Source organism: Anopheles arabiensis, chromosome 3 (assembly GCF_016920715.1).
Source record: "Anopheles arabiensis isolate DONGOLA chromosome 3, AaraD3, whole genome shotgun sequence".
NCBI classification, from domain to species: domain Eukaryota; kingdom Metazoa; phylum Arthropoda; class Insecta; order Diptera; family Culicidae; genus Anopheles; species Anopheles arabiensis.
The window spans coordinates 46515353-46531782 of record NC_053518.1 but is presented as its reverse complement, the minus strand read 5'-3'; the positions used below and the strand labels follow the sequence as shown (position 1 = coordinate 46531782).

The following is a 16430-nucleotide window of genomic DNA, read 5'->3' as shown; positions in this document are numbered from 1 at the left end:
AAATATGCCTTCCAAATATGCCTCTGCCCAACCAAATGCCCATGTAAGTATGGAGAGTAGAGTAAACATTCAGCTGATTAATTCATATTTCTAAAGCACGACAGCGCGGCAGTGTCTTAATTTTTTTTCATAAAATAAGTGAAGTAAATTCTAAAATCAGAATGTGCAAAAATCATTATCCCCATGGAGACGCCCAATCTTTGCTAACTTCTTCACTCGAATAGTTTGTACAACTCGTACTTCTTCCACTTCACAACAACACACAACTCAACACACAAATCACATCTGTAATGACATTTTTATTTTATTTCCTACTGAAAATTGTACGCTTTTCCTACAGGTTTAAAATTTTCACAGCTAAGAATTAAACATCTTTCTTTGCATTTTTTTTTTCTTCTTAACATGATCACGAGATTAAAAATTGTTTAAAAATCTCATACATAACGATCCCGCTTGGAACGTAGCAACTATCTAGCTGAGTTTGATAACAGTTAAAATATATTAGCAGCATAAAGGGTGTATAAAATTGCTTTCAACAATCCTATAAACATATTCAACAATATAACGCACAATTAAACGATGTGCCGTTGGTAGCCGATCGCGCATGCTTACAAAACTAAATATAAATGTATCAAAGAAACACTATCGCATCGTATGAGTAAGACTCGCACAGCATTGCGCTGTACACTTCCTATACACACACATTGATTCGAATAAAATATATTTTATTTCGATTCGCCATTGTATCGAATGCTATGATTGGGTAGAAAATCGTTTCAGAATGAATTGTTTTCCGTAGGCTGATTAAAAAAAGGACATGTAAATGTTGATATTTACTTGTTTCATTTACAAACGTAAGTCACGTAATATTGTAAGGGAAATAGGACAACTGTTACATTGCCGCAAACCAAACCAAAAACAAAACAAAGAGACAAGAACAACAACCTTATGATGTACGTATCATTCCTTGCAAAAGCCTAAACAAACGATCGCATGCAGTGCTGATGCTGCTGCTGTGGTGGCGGCGGTGGTCGGTTGCTTTTCTGTTTACGAAACTCGGACGCTCGGTTAACGATTGGTATGCCCAGCTTTTTTGCTTTGGAAAGCGATCGCCAAATCTGTGAATGAGTGAATCGTCGATCGTTTGTATTGCTTTCATCAGCTCCATAACCCACACGCTGTGCAGGGCTCTTACCCTTATCTCGTAGTCGTCACTGGTAGTCACTAGCATCTCGTTGTCCCGCGGATTGAAGGCAACGCTGTTCACTACGTCTGCGTGCTGATACTTTGCCAAACACACGCCATAGTAACGATCCCAAAGGTATGCATGCATGTCTTCCGCACCGCTACAGTGGATTATTAAAAAAAGAGAAAGAAAACGTAGTCAGTCCTCATCATGCGAGTGATCAATCGATCCCTGAGAATTGTGGAAACCCATACCTGGCAACATAATTATCACAGACGTCCAGAAAGATGAAGAAACACTCCGTATTGGGTGTATAGGCTTTGTGGGCACGCAGCATCTTGCCCACCTTCTTGAGCGTCATCAAGTCTATCACGTGTATATCGATCTCCTGTGCGATCGCGGGCGGATCGAGCGGGTTACGAATCACACAGTTCTTCGGCCACGGTCGGCTGTTCACGTACAGATAGCGGTGGTCCGGACTCAGCCCCATCCCTATGATGTGCCCGTGCAGATCGATCAGTTTGTCCACCTTGTCGAATCGTCCCGCCACCGCCTCATAGTTCGCCCAGTTCGGTTCCATCGGAGGCTCTTCATTCTGTAAGATATACTGCAGGCGGATTTCTTCCGGTGACATCTCGGCCATAATTACCTGTAGCTCGCGCTGCCGATCGCGTAGCGCTATGCGTTCACGCAGCGATGGACCCGGATCGATACGTCGCGGAAAGTTGACGCTCGTGATGCGCTTGAACCCGATCTGATGCGGTGTGTACGTCTTTGAGCCGGTGGAAAATATCAGATACTTTGGACACATGTTTTCTAAATCGTCCTCCCCCTCGGACAGCTCCTCATCGTCACCGTCGTCCTCGTCGTCCTCGAGACAGTCGTCCGAGGATTCGTAGTAAGACTCCTCGTACTCTTGGCGAAATTCTTGCAGATACTGTATCGGGCTAGCGTAATCTACCTGGTCGCCAACGAGCAGCTGGTACGGCACATCTTCCGCTGCCCTGGGATCCTGGCCTGCAAAACAAAATGAGACGGTATAGAAATACTTTTTTTTAGCACTTAAACCACATCCACCACATCCGGGTGGTATGATACTAGGATAAACACGTGCCATCATCAACGCCTTCGTCCTGTTCCTCGTCCGAGTCGACGTCCTGGCTCATCTGGTAGTGTGACAGAGGGTTTCCGGCCCGACGATCGCCACTACTGGTTCCTGGTTCGTCGTCCGACGATTTTTGCTCTGCATCACTGGTGCCTTTTTCCTTTTCGCCTTCTTTTTTCACTTCCGCTTCATCGCTTAACCATGGACAGTTCGCGACCATGATCGCACGTATGGAGCTGGCATTGCGATTGTAGAATTTGTACATCTGGCTACGTACTGGCGTATGCTCTGAGTCAACCTCCTGGTTCGCTTTGTTGAGCCACAGTATTGAGGAGCTGACCAAATGTGCCAGCCAGCTCAGATCGCCCGAGAGCAAATGCTGATCACTGAACCACGTTCCAAATATGTCGTAGGGGCGATTCGTTACGCGGCATTTCAGCTTAAACCCATCTAAAATTGGAAAAGCAAATGTTAGTTAATTGTGAAACGATGCTTAGCGATTTGGGGGTAAGGTCCGAATGGGGAATGATTCTAAGTCGAAGTCTATGTAATGAATACTTTTCAAAATGGTTCTCACAAAGCAAAACTATTTAATCAAATGCAGAATTTGAAATACAATAATTTAAAACCTTTATAAAACACATTTGACCCCTTCATTGAGCAATAGGGTATTTGCAGACTGTTTCGGTTGGATGGTTGCATAAAAAATGTACATCAAAGCACGTGACATCGCTACGCACGTTAACTGTCCGTTACAATAAAACAACTCAAATCGAACCTACTTACAGACAGGCACGCCGCTTATCAAAAACTTACTTTGTACAGTGAACACCGCAATCTCGCCGGAAGTGCTATGCGGGGAGCCAAAATGGACCCCGGACACAAGCAACAGCGTGTCACTTTGATTAAACTGTGAAAACTGGGTATACTTCCAGCTTAGCTTGCGCATATCGTAAGAGTCCCGTATCGTCGTTGGATAGGCCGAATTCCATACCTACAGGAGAGAGAGAAGCAAATTGCATCCTTGTCAATAATGTCACCAGCTGCACTCACATGTAATCCACTGGTTGCGTATACTCACGATTACAAACCCATCTTTGGAGCAGGTGGCAAACATTTTCCCGTTGTGTGAAAAGCTAACGTGCAGTACTTGGTGTGAATGGAAGGTCAGCACATCCGTCATTACCATCGGCACATTGTTGGTCAAGCGTCGGTACTCGGCCCGCCAGCTTTCCGCACCTGCGAAAGGAGTTTCAATGTTGGAGAACGTAAATAAATGATTCACCGCACTGCACCGCACAGCATTCCCCCTCGCCCTACGACTTGCTGCGCAGTTTCAAAACAACGTTTGGTTTGTGCATTATGTCACCAACCCAGCACGTCAGATGAGCGACATTAAATGTTTTGTTTTTTTTTTTGCGATCAGTTACTCTGTCCATGATCCTAACCACTCGACGGATGCTGGTCATACGTCCCTTCTCGTACCAGCGCTCACCTCGTTTCAGCTGGATCGATGGGTCTACGTTAAACTCCTGGCGGAAGTACTTTCGCCAGATGTAATCATCTTTGGACAGTTTGTACCAACGTTTGCAGCATTGGCCAGCGTTCAGGACATCGCGCGCTCGAAGTTGAAGAAAGATTTTTATAAACAGCGGCTCGGGCATAAACACCCACGGGCTGTTGTCCATGTACGTTCCCCCGTCCTCTCCGTCCTGCTCGCTGCAGCCGGAGCTTGACGAACTGTTTGACTCCACACTTTCGCGAGCACCGCGCTGATGCACGGTCTTGCCGCGGATCCTATCGGCCAACGGCACATCATCACCGATTTCCGCCATGGCTTTCGTAGTTGATTGGGAGTACGCCCCCGCTGCAGCTTTTCACACACGGTGGAGGAAGTTGCGCCGTGCACTTTCACTATCGTTTTTCTGTCTGGTATACTGCTGGGTTTCCTTTCTTTTCTCTCCGCTTCTCTCTTTCTATGCGAAGTACGGTAAACGAAGCGTACGCATGATACAATTGATTTGAACAAATGGCAATCAAAGGAAAGGATATATATATATTTATGTACGAATCACCACTTGACGAAATATATTCACTTCCTTCCGAAAATTGTACCATTCGCACGACAGAGCAGCGAGGAAAAAAACAAATAATCGTTGTGCAAATAAAAATAATCTCTGACAGCTGGGCTACCCAAGTAGCATTTTTTTCCATTTCAAATGTTTCGTCGATTGTTGCGAGAATTAATCGATGAACCGGTTGTGCTGCAAATTGCTATTAAAAATTGCTGTTTAATCAAATTATGTTTATTGAACAACTAAAATGCTTTGTTTGTTGATTTGCATAATTTGGAACATCCTTCAAAATCGCTTTACTAGCAATTAAGATAACGAATTAACCATTTTTAGAATATGTTCTTGCTAACTTAGAGAAATAATCTGACATTTGTTATTTACAGTGGAGCATCGTTTATCCGGGTACCTTTTATCCGGCTGTCCGTTTATCCGTGCTGTTGAGAAATGACAGTTCAATAGAAAGATAACATTGCGTGCTGAGGAGAATATTTGATTAAAAGGTTATCAGAGCACATTGTTATAACAAAACACGCTACAGTCGAACTTCGATTATCTGGGGGCGGATTAACCGGCGATCGGCTTAACCGTGCGCATAAGTTTGACAGCTGTGCAATTGCAGCGAACATTTGCAGCGATGGTCAAGTTGGTTAACAATATTTTTATGCAGCTATCTAGTGATCTAGTGATATTTCCGAGCATCATTTTTGTCTATGAACGGTTGTGAAACCTTCCTCTTCTAATTTGGCCTAACGTTCTTCACGGACATGCCGGGCCTATACAGACTTTCGAGACTTTATTCATTACCACACAGCCGGATATAGTCAATCCTAGCTACGAGGAGATATTCTAGGTTCCATTCTAGGTTTGAACCCTTGACGGGCATGTTATTGAGTCGTACGAGTTGACGACTGTACCACGGGACCGCCCAAGCTGTGAAACTTTATGATTAAAATAATATTTTACAAATGATTAATAGATTGAATTAAAGCGAATTGTGAGTAAAATCAGTGAAATTTATAATTGTTACATGAATTTCACATTTCTTAGACCATTATCCGTGGAAATCTATAAACCGACAACCGTCCGGTCCCGATCTGCCCAGATAATCGACCTTCTACTGTATAATTCATGGCACATTTCAAATATCCTCATTGGAAAAACACGAAGTTAATAAAAACTGGCTAACTTAAACCAAATAAAAAAAGTTAATAAAATCTTTGTGATGAAATATATGCTTTGACTCATTATCCCTGTTTTTCGCAAGGTCTGACAAGGTCGAGTCCCGATGAGCTCGAATAAACGGCGCTCCACTGTATTTTTAGAAAAGACATACAATTCAATGTAAATTATCTTAAAATGTCTAATTTATTAACATCCGATTTATGTACATATTTGGTTCAAACAATATTTATATTACAATTATTTTTAAAGTTTACATAATTGCTTAAAAGGTTTGTAGGTAGAAAGTTCGCTGCCAATTCTTCAGTTGATCGTTATATTTTCTTTTCAATACAGAACCAAAAAGCAAGCATTCACTTCACTTCACTACTCTCCGCCCGATGCTGACGGTGGTTCCGACGGAGTACCGCCGTTTGACGAACCCAGCGAGTTTCCGTCAATACCGTCAGCATTATGTGGTTCCCCGTCGTCGTTATCCCCGTCATCACGTTTCACTGGCATCGGTGGAACTTTCTGGTTCTTTTTCTTCAACTCAACATGACCAAAGCAATGTTCACATTCATCTTCACTTTCGGATGAGCTTTCGCCGAAGGCTCGCGGTTTCACGTAGATGCAACAACATTTGGACTTTTTCTTGTTCATATGCTCGTTGTCGACGGTTCCGTTTGTCCATTGTACTTTTTTGCCGTTGCGTGGCTTTTGCAACCGTAACCGTAGTACAGGTGGTTCCTGAAATGCATTTAAAAACACATTAAGCTTCTTTTTCAACGATGATCATTTATTATAAGGATTTAAATGCTGTTAGCGGCGGATTGGGGATTAACATTGCCAACTTCGAGCCGATGTTTACTGTATTATTTTCTCGTTTCGCAAACGTTGCAATTCGGAATCTCCGTAGCCTAGTAAGCCTCGCAGGACCTCATCTGTATGCTGCCCCAGCTGTGGTGGAACGGAAGTAATTTCATTCTTCGCTTCCCCATACACTACCGGTGGGCCAACAAGCTTTACTTCTCCCGCTAACGGATGCGGAAGTGTCTTAACCATTCCAATGGCCTGCAAATGGCGATCCTCAAAAACCTCTTTCATGCTGTTTATTGGACCGACGGGAAATGATGCGCCTTCAAAAATGTGCATCCAATCCGATGACGATTTGCTCTTCAAAATGTCCGAAAGGATTGCTATCAGTTCCTTCCGGTGCGAGACGCGCGTTCGGTTGCTAGCGAAACGTTCATCCTGAGCTAACTCTGCCACGCCTAGCAAGCGGCAGAGCGACACAAACTGCGCATCACTTCCACAGCCAAGCGTAATGTAACCCGTTTTCGTTTCGAACGCCTCATACGGAACAATGCTTTCGTGTGCCGTTCCCCAGCGTTTCGCCTCCTTGCCGGCATTGAGATAGTTGCTGGCAACGTTTATCAAACATGCAACCTGCGTGGAAAACAGATTTACGTCAATCTTTTGCCCCCGACCGGTTCGATGCCGCTGCAATAGCGCGGCTAGTATTGCACCGTGTGCATACAGTCCCGTGGCAATGTCCGTGATCGCTATGCCAACCTTGGCCGGTGGTCCGTCCTCGCTTCCGGTAATGTGTAGCAACCCACCCATGGATGCGGCGATAACGTCGTAGCCTGGTTTAGCCTTATACGGGCCCTGCGACCCGAAACCTGTAATGGAACAGTACACTAACGATGGAGCGATCGATTTGAGCGTTTCGTAGCCCAGCCCTAGCGAGTCCAGCTTCCCGGGCACGTAGTTCTCTACCAAGACGTCGCACTTCTTGGCCAGCTCGTAGATCACCTCTCGACCCGTCTTCAAGTTCACGCAAACGCTCTTCTTGTTCCGATTCGCCGCCATGAAGTACACGGAGTCGGTCGAGTTGCGCATGAACGGAGGGCCCCATTTGCGCGATTCGTCACCCTCATACGGTCGCTCGATCTTGTACACTTCCGCACCGAGATCTCCGAGCACCATGGTACAGTACGGCCCGGCAACGATGCGCGTTAGATCAAGGATGAGGACTCCTTCCAGAGGAAATTGTTTTCCCCCCGTCTCAGTGGCAATGTGTGCACGCCGGATGCCATTGATGATCACGGAAGCAGGTGGCAGTAAGCGCTTTAGCAACATGCCGTCGATGAGAATGGTGTACGCAAATGAACTGTCTCGAACAAAAGATAACGCAAGCACAGGTGGAGAAGCAGGCGGAGCGCAACTCTCGCTACGCAGCAACAGCAGCGTATTGGAGGATTTATGAATGTTTACCCACACATCCCGATAAAACCCCACTCTAGTGTGTGCACAACATTCCTGCCATCACACTGCTACTACTTGCCTGCGGGCCGCTGCTGCTCGTGCCGGGAACCGATTCATCCTGAAGGATTGTTTCGGTAACGGTTCGGCTAATACCAGTTGGAGTTTCGGCGCTCATTTTTCTATCGGATGCACGTTCAGCTAAGAATTCAGCACTGCAGCAGCTGATACGTCGTTTTGGTCACCAAATTTATACAATTTTTCAAGCTGCTTCTTCTATTTTCACTGAATGACACTTCGCTCGTTGTGTTGTGTTGTGCACGTTTGGTTGTGTTGGTGGTGCAAATGACCCAAATATCAATTTAAAAACACATGTCAAATGAGCTGCCAAAAATCATGCAATATTGCAGACTTTTTAGACCTTTCGGTAAATTAAAACATTATTTTTAATGCAAAACCAACGTCGATAGCATCAAACAAGATTTTTAGGCGTTCTACAACTCTTCATCATTATTCTTCCATAGAAAAGGGCGCTTCACGTGGTTTGTGAATTTCTGATGCCAAATTGTTGCTTGGGAAATGTCAACCGAGAAATGACGTACGAATAAACACACTTACAAAATATCGTAAAAACAACAAAAGTTCACACACTCCTGTTTCGGTTATTTCTTTCTTATTGGCTGGTCCTGTAAAACCCCGAGGTGAGCAAGTATCCGCAAGTTGTGGTATTTTGCGAAGAAAAGATTACACCACTTCCCCGCAGAGGGAACGTCTTGCCAAGCGTCCGCTTGGAGCAGTGTGAAGTGTTCTTCGCGTGTCGTGGGGGAAGGTGGGAAAAAGAAAGTGGCCGTGTAAAGGTTTGCCTGCCAGCCCCGATCGAAACTCGTCGTCCATTGGTGCGGCCTGCGAGACGCCATCGACCATTTTGCGGCAGCCCCCCTCTAGATCAAAAGCACTCAAGACGCCGATCGTAGCCGAGAAACTGCCCCGCAGACGAGGTCCAGCTTTTGGCTCAAAAATTGCTCTTCGGTCGAAAAGGCAGCAGCCACCTCGTCGGAAGCTGGTCCATCCTCCATTTATGGACCTTCCGAGGAACCTGCACGATTGCTACTTCTTTTACTATTCGACATGTAAAAAGGGGACGAACTGCGAGTACCGCCATGAGCCGGCGGCACTTGGGCATGAGAAGACCTGCAAGCTGTGGGCAGAGGGCAAATGCTACAACCGCACCTGCACGATGCGCCACATGAAGATCGAAAAGCCGCGCTCGGCCACGCCGTGCTTCTGGGAGGATCAGCCGGGCGGATGCCGCAAGCCGCATTGCGTGTTCCAGCACAAGATACCGAAGCCCGCGCAGCCGACGACGAGCAATGTGGGCGTTCCGGTGCAGCCGGCAGCTGCGGCCGCCGCAGCCAACGCAGCAGCCGCCCATCTTATGCACTCGACTTCGGCCGCAGTCGTCCTGGACTACAACTATGCAACCTTGCTGCCGAGAATCATCTAAGCCCGGTGCACAGGGACACACAGCTGGATGAACCGATCGGCAATGCCCGTCAGCCGCAGTAGTGGCAGTCGTCACACATACACCTTGCGGAAAAGATTAAATTGTAACTCTCTTGTTTCTCTCTCTACGCTAATGGTGGGAGTGCGCGCCGAATTGCTTACATCTGGATAGATACAACGGGCAGCAGACTAATGCTGCCTCAACACGTTATTCTTCTCCCTTCTGCGCATTGCATAGCGCATTATACATTATTCTTAAATGGTTTTCGGCAATAATCAGCTACAAGTTTGTATTTATTATATTTATTATTTTTCCTTGCTTATCATATCATGTTGTTATTATCGCAAACGAAATTCACATTTACAGTGCAGTAAATAGTGTATATCCAACGGTTTACTCAGTAACAAAAATAGTGAAATCTGTTAATCGATCAATCGGTTTTCCATTGAAGAAACGCAAATTATGAGTTGGGTTGGAAATTGGACGGTTAAGAGAGGATTAATCCATGCATTTGTAGAGGAAATTACGTACATGCAAATTGCGAAACAAATAGGAATGGTTTTGGTTGGAAGAAATCGAAATTAAACAAGCTGCAACCAATTTAGCGAAGGGAACGATAGCGATCATCGTACCGACACGAAGAAACAACTAGCCAAGAGCATTTGAAACTCAAAGTCACAGTTTTGCATATGTTTTCGCTGCTATCTAAGACTCATTTGCAATGTTTTTTTTTCGTTGTTGTATCATGTAAATCAATATAAAGGATAGATGATTGTTCTTGCAATAGATAGTTCACAACCGCTGACCATTCGGATACACACATGGCTCGTTATTTTTCGGTGAAGGTTTGTGATTGAAAGTTCCTTAAGCGAAAAAAAACAACAAAAAATCCTGAAAAAAAGAAAAACAATAAAAATAGAATCAATGCAAGTTAGTAAAACAATTACAGAGAGAATAGCAAAACCACAGATTAAGGAGCAGAGGAAGAAAAAAATAGAGCATTACAGTATGGAATTTGGAGTCAAGTAATACATCAAGAGTATAGAAATATAATCGTTTCATTGAATACTGGTCGTACATTGCAGGCAGCGTAAAAATAAATAGAAAACGAAGCATGGTATATGAAGCATGTTCTGCTATGGACGAAGGAGATCACGAGCAAAACTCTGTAACCCTGCTATACATATGTGTGCTACGGTGAGTGTGTCGTACAGTCATGCGTATGTAATTGAGAATGCAAATAGGAACAAAAAGGAAGTCGTCTGCTACACATGGAAATATTCCAAATTATGATCGTCACATGAAATGGCATACAGATCCAACAGAGATAGCTTAGCCCGATACACAATTACTAGCCCGATTATCCTGAAGTACTCCTTTAAGTATGGAACACACAAGCAGAGGATTCTCATTTTAATAGATCATTTGAGTGTATTTAAACAGTTTGGAATTGCATGCTGTTGGCTTGGTTTGGAGTTCTTTTGAGTGGCATTCGATAGTCTTCATTGAAGCTGTACGACGTGAAATGGCAAAAGATATCTCGATTTACCCTAAGCAAACTATAGGTAATAAAACTTGCACTCACTCACACACATACACAAACTATATGATCTAGCAAAGGTTTCGTTCGGATTTGCATTCTAAATTGAATGACTACCACGGATAAGAGTTTAAAGGTATTGGGCGCAACATAAAGTGGTCTATAATCGCAAAATTTAAACGTAATAAACAAGTAATCAATGGATTGAATGCACTGTTTCATTGAACTCTTTTGTTGTCCGATATGAGTGAATTCGTATAGTTTCGAAATATGGAATTGAACGGTACTAACAGAGATGAAAAAAAAACAATCATTCCAGTCGGTAGCAACCCATGTGGCAACGTTTTATTTGAAATGAAACATTTCATGAAAATTTAACGAATGCTGGCAGTTTCTTTTTTGACGAAGCTATTGCACGGTTCATGCAGGTAAGATAAGCGCTTGTCGATGTCAAGATGTCAGATGCCTTCTGACGTATTGTATTTAGACATCTTGGTCTTTATTTTCATTCATAATATCGCGAAATTGTTCCTCGTCGCAGAAAAGGATCAGATCTTCTCGAAAAACGCAGAAGGGTCACGCGTAGTGAAACAATAAACAATGGCAAACGCACTAGTGCGTATTAATTGCATGCCAAAGCAGCAATTGGGTAAGTAAACATTAAGCTACTAACATACGTAGTAATTTCGCGTTTGTTTTGCATTGCCACACGGCACAGGCAAATTATGTAATTTCGGGAAATATACAAACTTTTGTGGACTTTCTTTCCTTGCAGTGGCCCTTGTTCCGGCTGCCCTACGCAATTCGGCTGTTGTTGTGGCCAGCAGCAACAACAAGCAGCAAGTTCGTCTGCAGTCGGCTCAAGCATCCGCACCACCACCGCAAACGAAGACCAAGTTCGGTCCATTGGCCGACCAGGACCGTATTTTCACCAACCTGTACGGTCGGCATGATTGGCGCTTGAAGGGCGCACTCAAGCGCGGAGATTGGTACAAGACGAAGGAGATTCTGCTGAAGGGCACGGACTGGATTTTGAGTGAGTGCAGCAGTGTGACGGTGACATGCGTTCCCAATGCTAATCTATTACTAAACCATATTTTACCTGCGCAGATGAAATGAAAGTATCGGGCTTGCGTGGACGTGGAGGTGCCGGTTTCCCAACTGGCATGAAATGGTCGTTCATGAACAAACCATCCGACGGCCGTCCGAAGTATTTGGTGGTGAATGCTGACGAGGGTGAACCGGGCACTTGCAAGGACCGGGAGATCATGCGCCACGATCCGCACAAGCTGATCGAAGGTTGCCTGATCGCAGGTCGTGCGATGGGCGCACGTGCTGCTTACATTTATATTCGAGGTGAATTTTACAACGAAGCTTCCAACATGCAGTTGGCCATCGCTGAAGCTTACCAAGCCGGCTTGATTGGAAAGAACGCTTGTGGTTCTGGTTACGACTTCGATGTGTTCATGCATCGCGGTGCAGGAGCCTACATTTGTGGCGAGGAAACGGCGCTGATTGAATCCCTTGAGGGAAAGCAGGGAAAGCCGCGTCTAAAGCCCCCATTCCCGGCTGACGTCGGCGTGTTCGGTTGTCCGACGACGGTCTCGAACGTGGAAACCGTGGCTGTCGCTCCGACCATTTGTCGCCGTGGTGGCACTTGGTTTGCCAGCTTCGGACGCACCCGTAACTCTGGTACTAAGCTGTTCAATATCTCCGGCCACGTTAACACTCCGTGCACGGTCGAAGAAGAGATGTCGATTCCGCTGAAGGAGCTAATCGAGCGCCACGCGGGCGGTATTCGCGGAGGATGGGACAATCTGCTGGGAATCATCCCTGGTGGTTCTTCGACGCCGGTCATTCCGAAATCGGTGTGCGAGGATGTGCTGATGGACTTTGACGGTTTGGTGCAGGCGCAGACCTCTCTGGGAACGGCGGCCATCATCGTAATGGATAAGTCGACCGACATCATCAAGGCCATCTCGCGGCTGATCATGTTCTACAAGCACGAAAGCTGCGGCCAATGCACGCCGTGCCGTGAGGGAATCGCGTGGATGAACAAGATTATGCATCGTTTCGTAACCGGTAACGCTCGTCCGGCGGAGATCGATATGTTGTGGGAAATTTCCAAACAGATCGAAGGGCACACCATTTGTGCGTTGGGCGATGGTGCCGCTTGGCCAGTGCAGGGTAAGTTGCATAATTTCCATACAGTTATGTAGTTAATTGTATCATAAATTCGATTCATATCCCTTTTAGGCCTTATCCGACACTTCCGCCCGGAAATCGAGTCCAGGATGAAGCAGTACGAGCAAAAGCAAGCCGCCGGTAAGAATTAGTAACGATAAATTATCTCCCTCATGTCGATATTCTGCCAGGAATGCTGCTGTAGTGTTTGATTGGATGTAACACAAATGCTAAAAGGGAACTACAGATCGTTCGAATACATACAACATTCGTGTCAGTTTCAACATTTGTGTTATAAATAAAATTGTTTGCTCTAATGGTATCACAAGGTGAATAAATTCCATACTGTTTAAGACAAAACAGAAACCGAGTCGTCTGAAGCGTGGTTTCAGTTTTAAAGCAAAATCATTACAATTACGAATCACACACACACAAAGCTTAATCTATGGTCAAAAAATCCTATTAGTTAGAATCATAATGTTTGGCACATTAAATGACGCATAGCGAAATACACAACAGTACGCAAAAGATAACCTTTTTAGCTTCTACTAATACTTGTTTTGCATTGTTTGACCTAGCTGAATGCGCTACGATGGCATGATAATAGGTTCCAATTTTACTTAATTTGTTAACGATTATTGTATTCAGTATCAGTATTATTTTTAGAAAAGATATCACAAATACGAATCGAATCAGACTAGTGCCTTGCAAGTGGGAAATATGTTTTTCGTTTTACTCTCTTTTACTTGAAACCAAAAAAAAATACTTTTTTTATATTGTTCTGCTGAAACCTCACATTCCGCTCTATATGAACGAGGGAAATCAAATTCATGCCAAATAGAATGCTTAATAACAAGTAAATAAGAAAAAATCGAATATGTTCATGTTGTGCCGTATACGGGTTCATCCAATTGTAAACTCTCTAAAATTGACTCCTGAGCAGTCTCCGTCTAATGTATGTGGCTCCGAAGAAGCAAGTGATACGAACGCATTGCGCTTGGCTTGTATTTATGTTTTCCATAGAGTCCAATATGAAATAGGCGCGGTCCAATAGGAAAATAATGTTGACAATTACAGCGTCTACAAGTTTTCGCAGCCGTTGCAGAAGAACCATGTGTCAGTTCGCAACATTCTGCTCTTAAAAATGCCTCCAGCACTCAAATTTTATACTTTGCGGATTTTGTATGTTGTATTATTTAATAAACAGTTTTATTAATACTGTTAATTGAGTAAATTAAAACATGTCTGCAAATGCAGGTGGTAAAACGGTTAACTATTCATTGAAATCTAACGAAAATATTTTATTTTGCATCGAAATGTGTGCTTTACTCATGATTTTGCCATGTTTGCCATGCTTTGTGTTAAGGTTTTGTTCGTCTTATTTATTTGGCATGATCAGCTTCCGGCAGATTCCAATAGTAGCAAAAATGCAATATATGTGATAAGTGATTCAGTTTCAAAATGTGAAGAAGCATAGTAAGGTCAAAGCATATTCTGAGCCTCCAAATCTGACCGAATTGAACAATCAGCCGTTATTTTTATAATTCGTGCTTCTTGAAACGTAAAATTTTATGATAGTACAAAACTACGCGATGAAAAATTCGAACAAAATTCATGAGATATATCACATTTTTTAAAACTATCAACATTTACGAAGTACCAATCATGGTAAGTATTGGTTTAATTGGTACCTTATTTCGCTTTTTTCGTTACCCACTTAAATCGTTGTTCAAAAAATGCAAGACGCAAGACCCAAAAGTCTGGTCTACCCAAGAAGAAGCGCAACAAATGTATTGAAACATTCGACATTTATAGTTGAATTTATATGCGTACACAATTCCACCACAAGCGCATAGGCTTTGAAATATTTAACAATAAATCTAAACAGACAAAATGTGCATGTATCGAAAACGAACTGTTTTAATTTGATCGGGCAACAATTAAATCATCAAAATACTCTGTTGCTGATATCATATATGTGTTATCCATATGATGCTAAATGTAAAAAACGCGCTAATGTGCGTTGTAACAGGATATATTGTAAACAAATTTCCTTTTCTTTTTTCTTATCAATCGTACGAAACATTTGTGTAGTGAGGCAGCTTATTTTGTAATGAAAAAAATATTTATTGCAATTTATAAGTTTCTGTAGCATTTGGCGAAGCCAGTTTTGGTTTGATGTTTGAATTAAATGACAGATTTTAACGAATGCGATCTATTTTGACAAACAAACAGCACTCTGTGTAAGCGACCCTTTACAACTTTCGCATCGAAAAGAATCGCACCCGATCGTGTAAACATAAGCCGCAGGCCAAAATCTGGTTTTCGAGTTCTCGCCAACGCTCCAGATCGGTGCAATTTTCCCTCGCTGGCGATTGTTTTTGTAAGTCGTTGTGATGGTTTTTGACTTTTCGAGCGAGGGTTTTTTAGGGTTCAAGATGGCTACCAAAAAGCTCGAACTGGTGTGCGATTGTGTTAAGTTTCACCTGGTTAATCTGCACTAGTTTTCGCCTGGCAGCACACACAACAAAACTACGGGACATATTGGCCATGGTTCTTCCCTGATCGGTGGTTTAGCTGCTTTCCGTTGATCTGAATATCGGCGCATTGTCGCAGTCCCGTTTTCCATTGCCACACCTCTATCCATACTGGTGGATGGATGTTTAAACGAAAAGGTAAATCACACAACAACATTAACTCATTATGTAGCATTACCGAACAATCACGTCATACCTGCCTCATCCAAATTACCCACTTAAACTTTTCGCACTTATAACACAGTATCTCATTTTGTTAATCTGCAAGGTAAAGAAGAGCGCGCCTTATTCGTCTAATGCTTAAAATCAAGCATTTTTTAGCAAACTTACCTGTCGCCTGATGTTTTGCCTCATCACATCTCACATCACATAAATGAAATAAATAAACATCTCGCTCAGCTGCGGGCGTGCGAGCACTATGAACGGCGATCCTATGCGTTGCACAGTAATGTAAAACCTTTCTGCTATTAATAAAATAACACGTGTACCCATTATCTTTTGATTTTCATTCAAAATAATCAACAAATTGAGCACTTCTATTCAGCACCAACCACCAAGTTGTATACATTTTCACGCGTCCATGTGCACGAAAGAGACGGTACGACTAATCGAGCGAGAGCATACACACCTCGGTATATGATGCTCGTAGATTGTCACCAAACAACGAAAGGCTTATGGAAATAGGTCGTCGAAGTGTTTGGAGTGAAGTGGTTGAGGGGAAGCACAGAAGCTCACCTCGAAGCGAGCACTGCTGGCGAGTAAAGGATGGCTAGACAAAATGAGCGAGATGCAGCTATTTTTGAACGTCAAAAACCCACGGCTTGTTCAACGGGGCCCCGGATGAACGAGAATGGGCTGTGTTGGAATGATTTT

General features: G+C 43.7%; 5 protein-coding genes and 2 long non-coding RNA genes across 8 annotated transcripts; 3 read left to right on the top strand and 4 right to left on the bottom strand.

Moving 5' to 3' along the window:
- Positions 1 to 279: 279 nt before the first annotated feature.
- On the bottom strand, positions 280 to 4455 carry LOC120900688 (F-box/WD repeat-containing protein 5). Of its 2 annotated transcripts, XM_040308032.1 has the most exons (8): positions 3787 to 4455; positions 3373 to 3530; positions 3108 to 3285; positions 2301 to 2741; positions 1836 to 2203; positions 1441 to 1781; positions 1196 to 1346; positions 280 to 1118 (listed from the first exon to the last, which is right to left on the bottom strand). In XM_040308032.1, the coding sequence occupies exons 1-8, from the start codon at positions 4124 to 4126 to the stop codon at positions 978 to 980; spliced, it is 2118 nt and encodes a 705-aa protein (XP_040163966.1). In that variant the 5' UTR covers positions 4127 to 4455; the 3' UTR covers positions 280 to 977. The 2 variants fall into 2 exon arrangements, with proteins under 2 accessions (XP_040163966.1, XP_040163965.1); XM_040308031.1 differs by having other exon boundaries at positions 1441 to 2203.
- LOC120900689 lies at positions 3520 to 4321 on the top strand. Its single transcript, XR_005739232.1, has 2 exons — positions 3520 to 3642; positions 3718 to 4321. It is a non-coding gene; the product is annotated as an uncharacterized LOC120900689 (long non-coding RNA).
- Positions 4456 to 5712: 1257 nt separating the features above from the next.
- LOC120901504 (E3 ubiquitin-protein ligase PPP1R11-like) lies at positions 5713 to 8120 on the bottom strand. The gene is made up of 2 exons (XM_040309504.1): positions 7875 to 8120; positions 5713 to 6274 (listed from the first exon to the last, which is right to left on the bottom strand). The coding sequence occupies exons 1-2, from the start codon at positions 7968 to 7970 to the stop codon at positions 5912 to 5914; spliced, it is 459 nt and encodes a 152-aa protein (XP_040165438.1). The 5' UTR covers positions 7971 to 8120; the 3' UTR covers positions 5713 to 5911.
- On the bottom strand, positions 6303 to 7868 carry LOC120901503 (succinate--hydroxymethylglutarate CoA-transferase). Its single transcript, XM_040309503.1, has one exon. The coding sequence runs from the start codon at positions 7667 to 7669 to the stop codon at positions 6392 to 6394; it is 1278 nt and encodes a 425-aa protein (XP_040165437.1). The 5' UTR covers positions 7670 to 7868; the 3' UTR covers positions 6303 to 6391.
- A 254-nt stretch (positions 8121 to 8374) lies between the features above and the next one.
- On the top strand, positions 8375 to 11045 carry LOC120901505 (zinc finger CCCH domain-containing protein 11A-like). Its single transcript, XM_040309505.1, has one exon. It carries the CDS (start codon positions 8871 to 8873, stop codon positions 9294 to 9296), a length of 426 nt encoding a protein of 141 aa, XP_040165439.1. The 5' UTR covers positions 8375 to 8870; the 3' UTR covers positions 9297 to 11045.
- Positions 11046 to 11328: 283 nt separating this feature from the next.
- LOC120902716 (NADH dehydrogenase [ubiquinone] flavoprotein 1, mitochondrial) lies at positions 11329 to 13390 on the top strand. Its single transcript, XM_040311695.1, has 4 exons — positions 11329 to 11485; positions 11612 to 11872; positions 11947 to 13023; positions 13093 to 13390. The coding sequence occupies exons 1-4, from the start codon at positions 11437 to 11439 to the stop codon at positions 13170 to 13172; spliced, it is 1467 nt and encodes a 488-aa protein (XP_040167629.1). The 5' UTR covers positions 11329 to 11436; the 3' UTR covers positions 13173 to 13390.
- Positions 13391 to 15174: 1784 nt separating this feature from the next.
- Positions 15175 to 16430, bottom strand: LOC120901021. Its single transcript, XR_005739272.1, has 3 exons — positions 15888 to 16430; positions 15754 to 15818; positions 15175 to 15668 (listed from the first exon to the last, which is right to left on the bottom strand). It is a non-coding gene; the product is annotated as an uncharacterized LOC120901021 (long non-coding RNA).

Bases quoted from the DNA above. Each gene is read 5' to 3' on its own strand.
- LOC120900688 (XM_040308031.1), bottom strand. From the start codon at position 4,126: ATGGCGGAAATCGGTGATGATGTGCCGTTGGCCGATAGGATCCGCGGC. The intron at 3,531-3,786 runs GTGAGCGCTGGT...CTCCTTTCGCAG, and splicing joins ATCGATCCAGCTGAAACGAG to GTGCGGAAAGCTGGCGGGCC. The intron at 1,347-1,440 runs GTATGGGTTTCC...AATCCACTGTAG, and splicing joins TGTGATAATTATGTTGCCAG to CGGTGCGGAAGACATGCATG.
- LOC120901503 (XM_040309503.1), bottom strand. From the start codon at position 7,669: ATGTTGCTAAAGCGCTTACTGCCACCTGCTTCCGTGATCATCAATGGC.
- LOC120901504 (XM_040309504.1), bottom strand. From the start codon at position 7,970: ATGAGCGCCGAAACTCCAACTGGTATTAGCCGAACCGTTACCGAAACA. The intron at 6,275-7,874 runs GCAAGTAGTAGC...AATGCATTTCAG, and splicing joins CGAGCAGCAGCGGCCCGCAG to GAACCACCTGTACTACGGTT.
- LOC120901505 (XM_040309505.1), top strand. From the start codon at position 8,871: ATGGACCTTCCGAGGAACCTGCACGATTGCTACTTCTTTTACTATTCG.
- LOC120902716 (XM_040311695.1), top strand. From the start codon at position 11,437: ATGGCAAACGCACTAGTGCGTATTAATTGCATGCCAAAGCAGCAATTG. The intron at 11,486-11,611 runs GTAAGTAAACAT...CTTTCCTTGCAG, and splicing joins CATGCCAAAGCAGCAATTGG to TGGCCCTTGTTCCGGCTGCC. The intron at 11,873-11,946 runs GTGAGTGCAGCA...TTACCTGCGCAG, and splicing joins GGGCACGGACTGGATTTTGA to ATGAAATGAAAGTATCGGGC.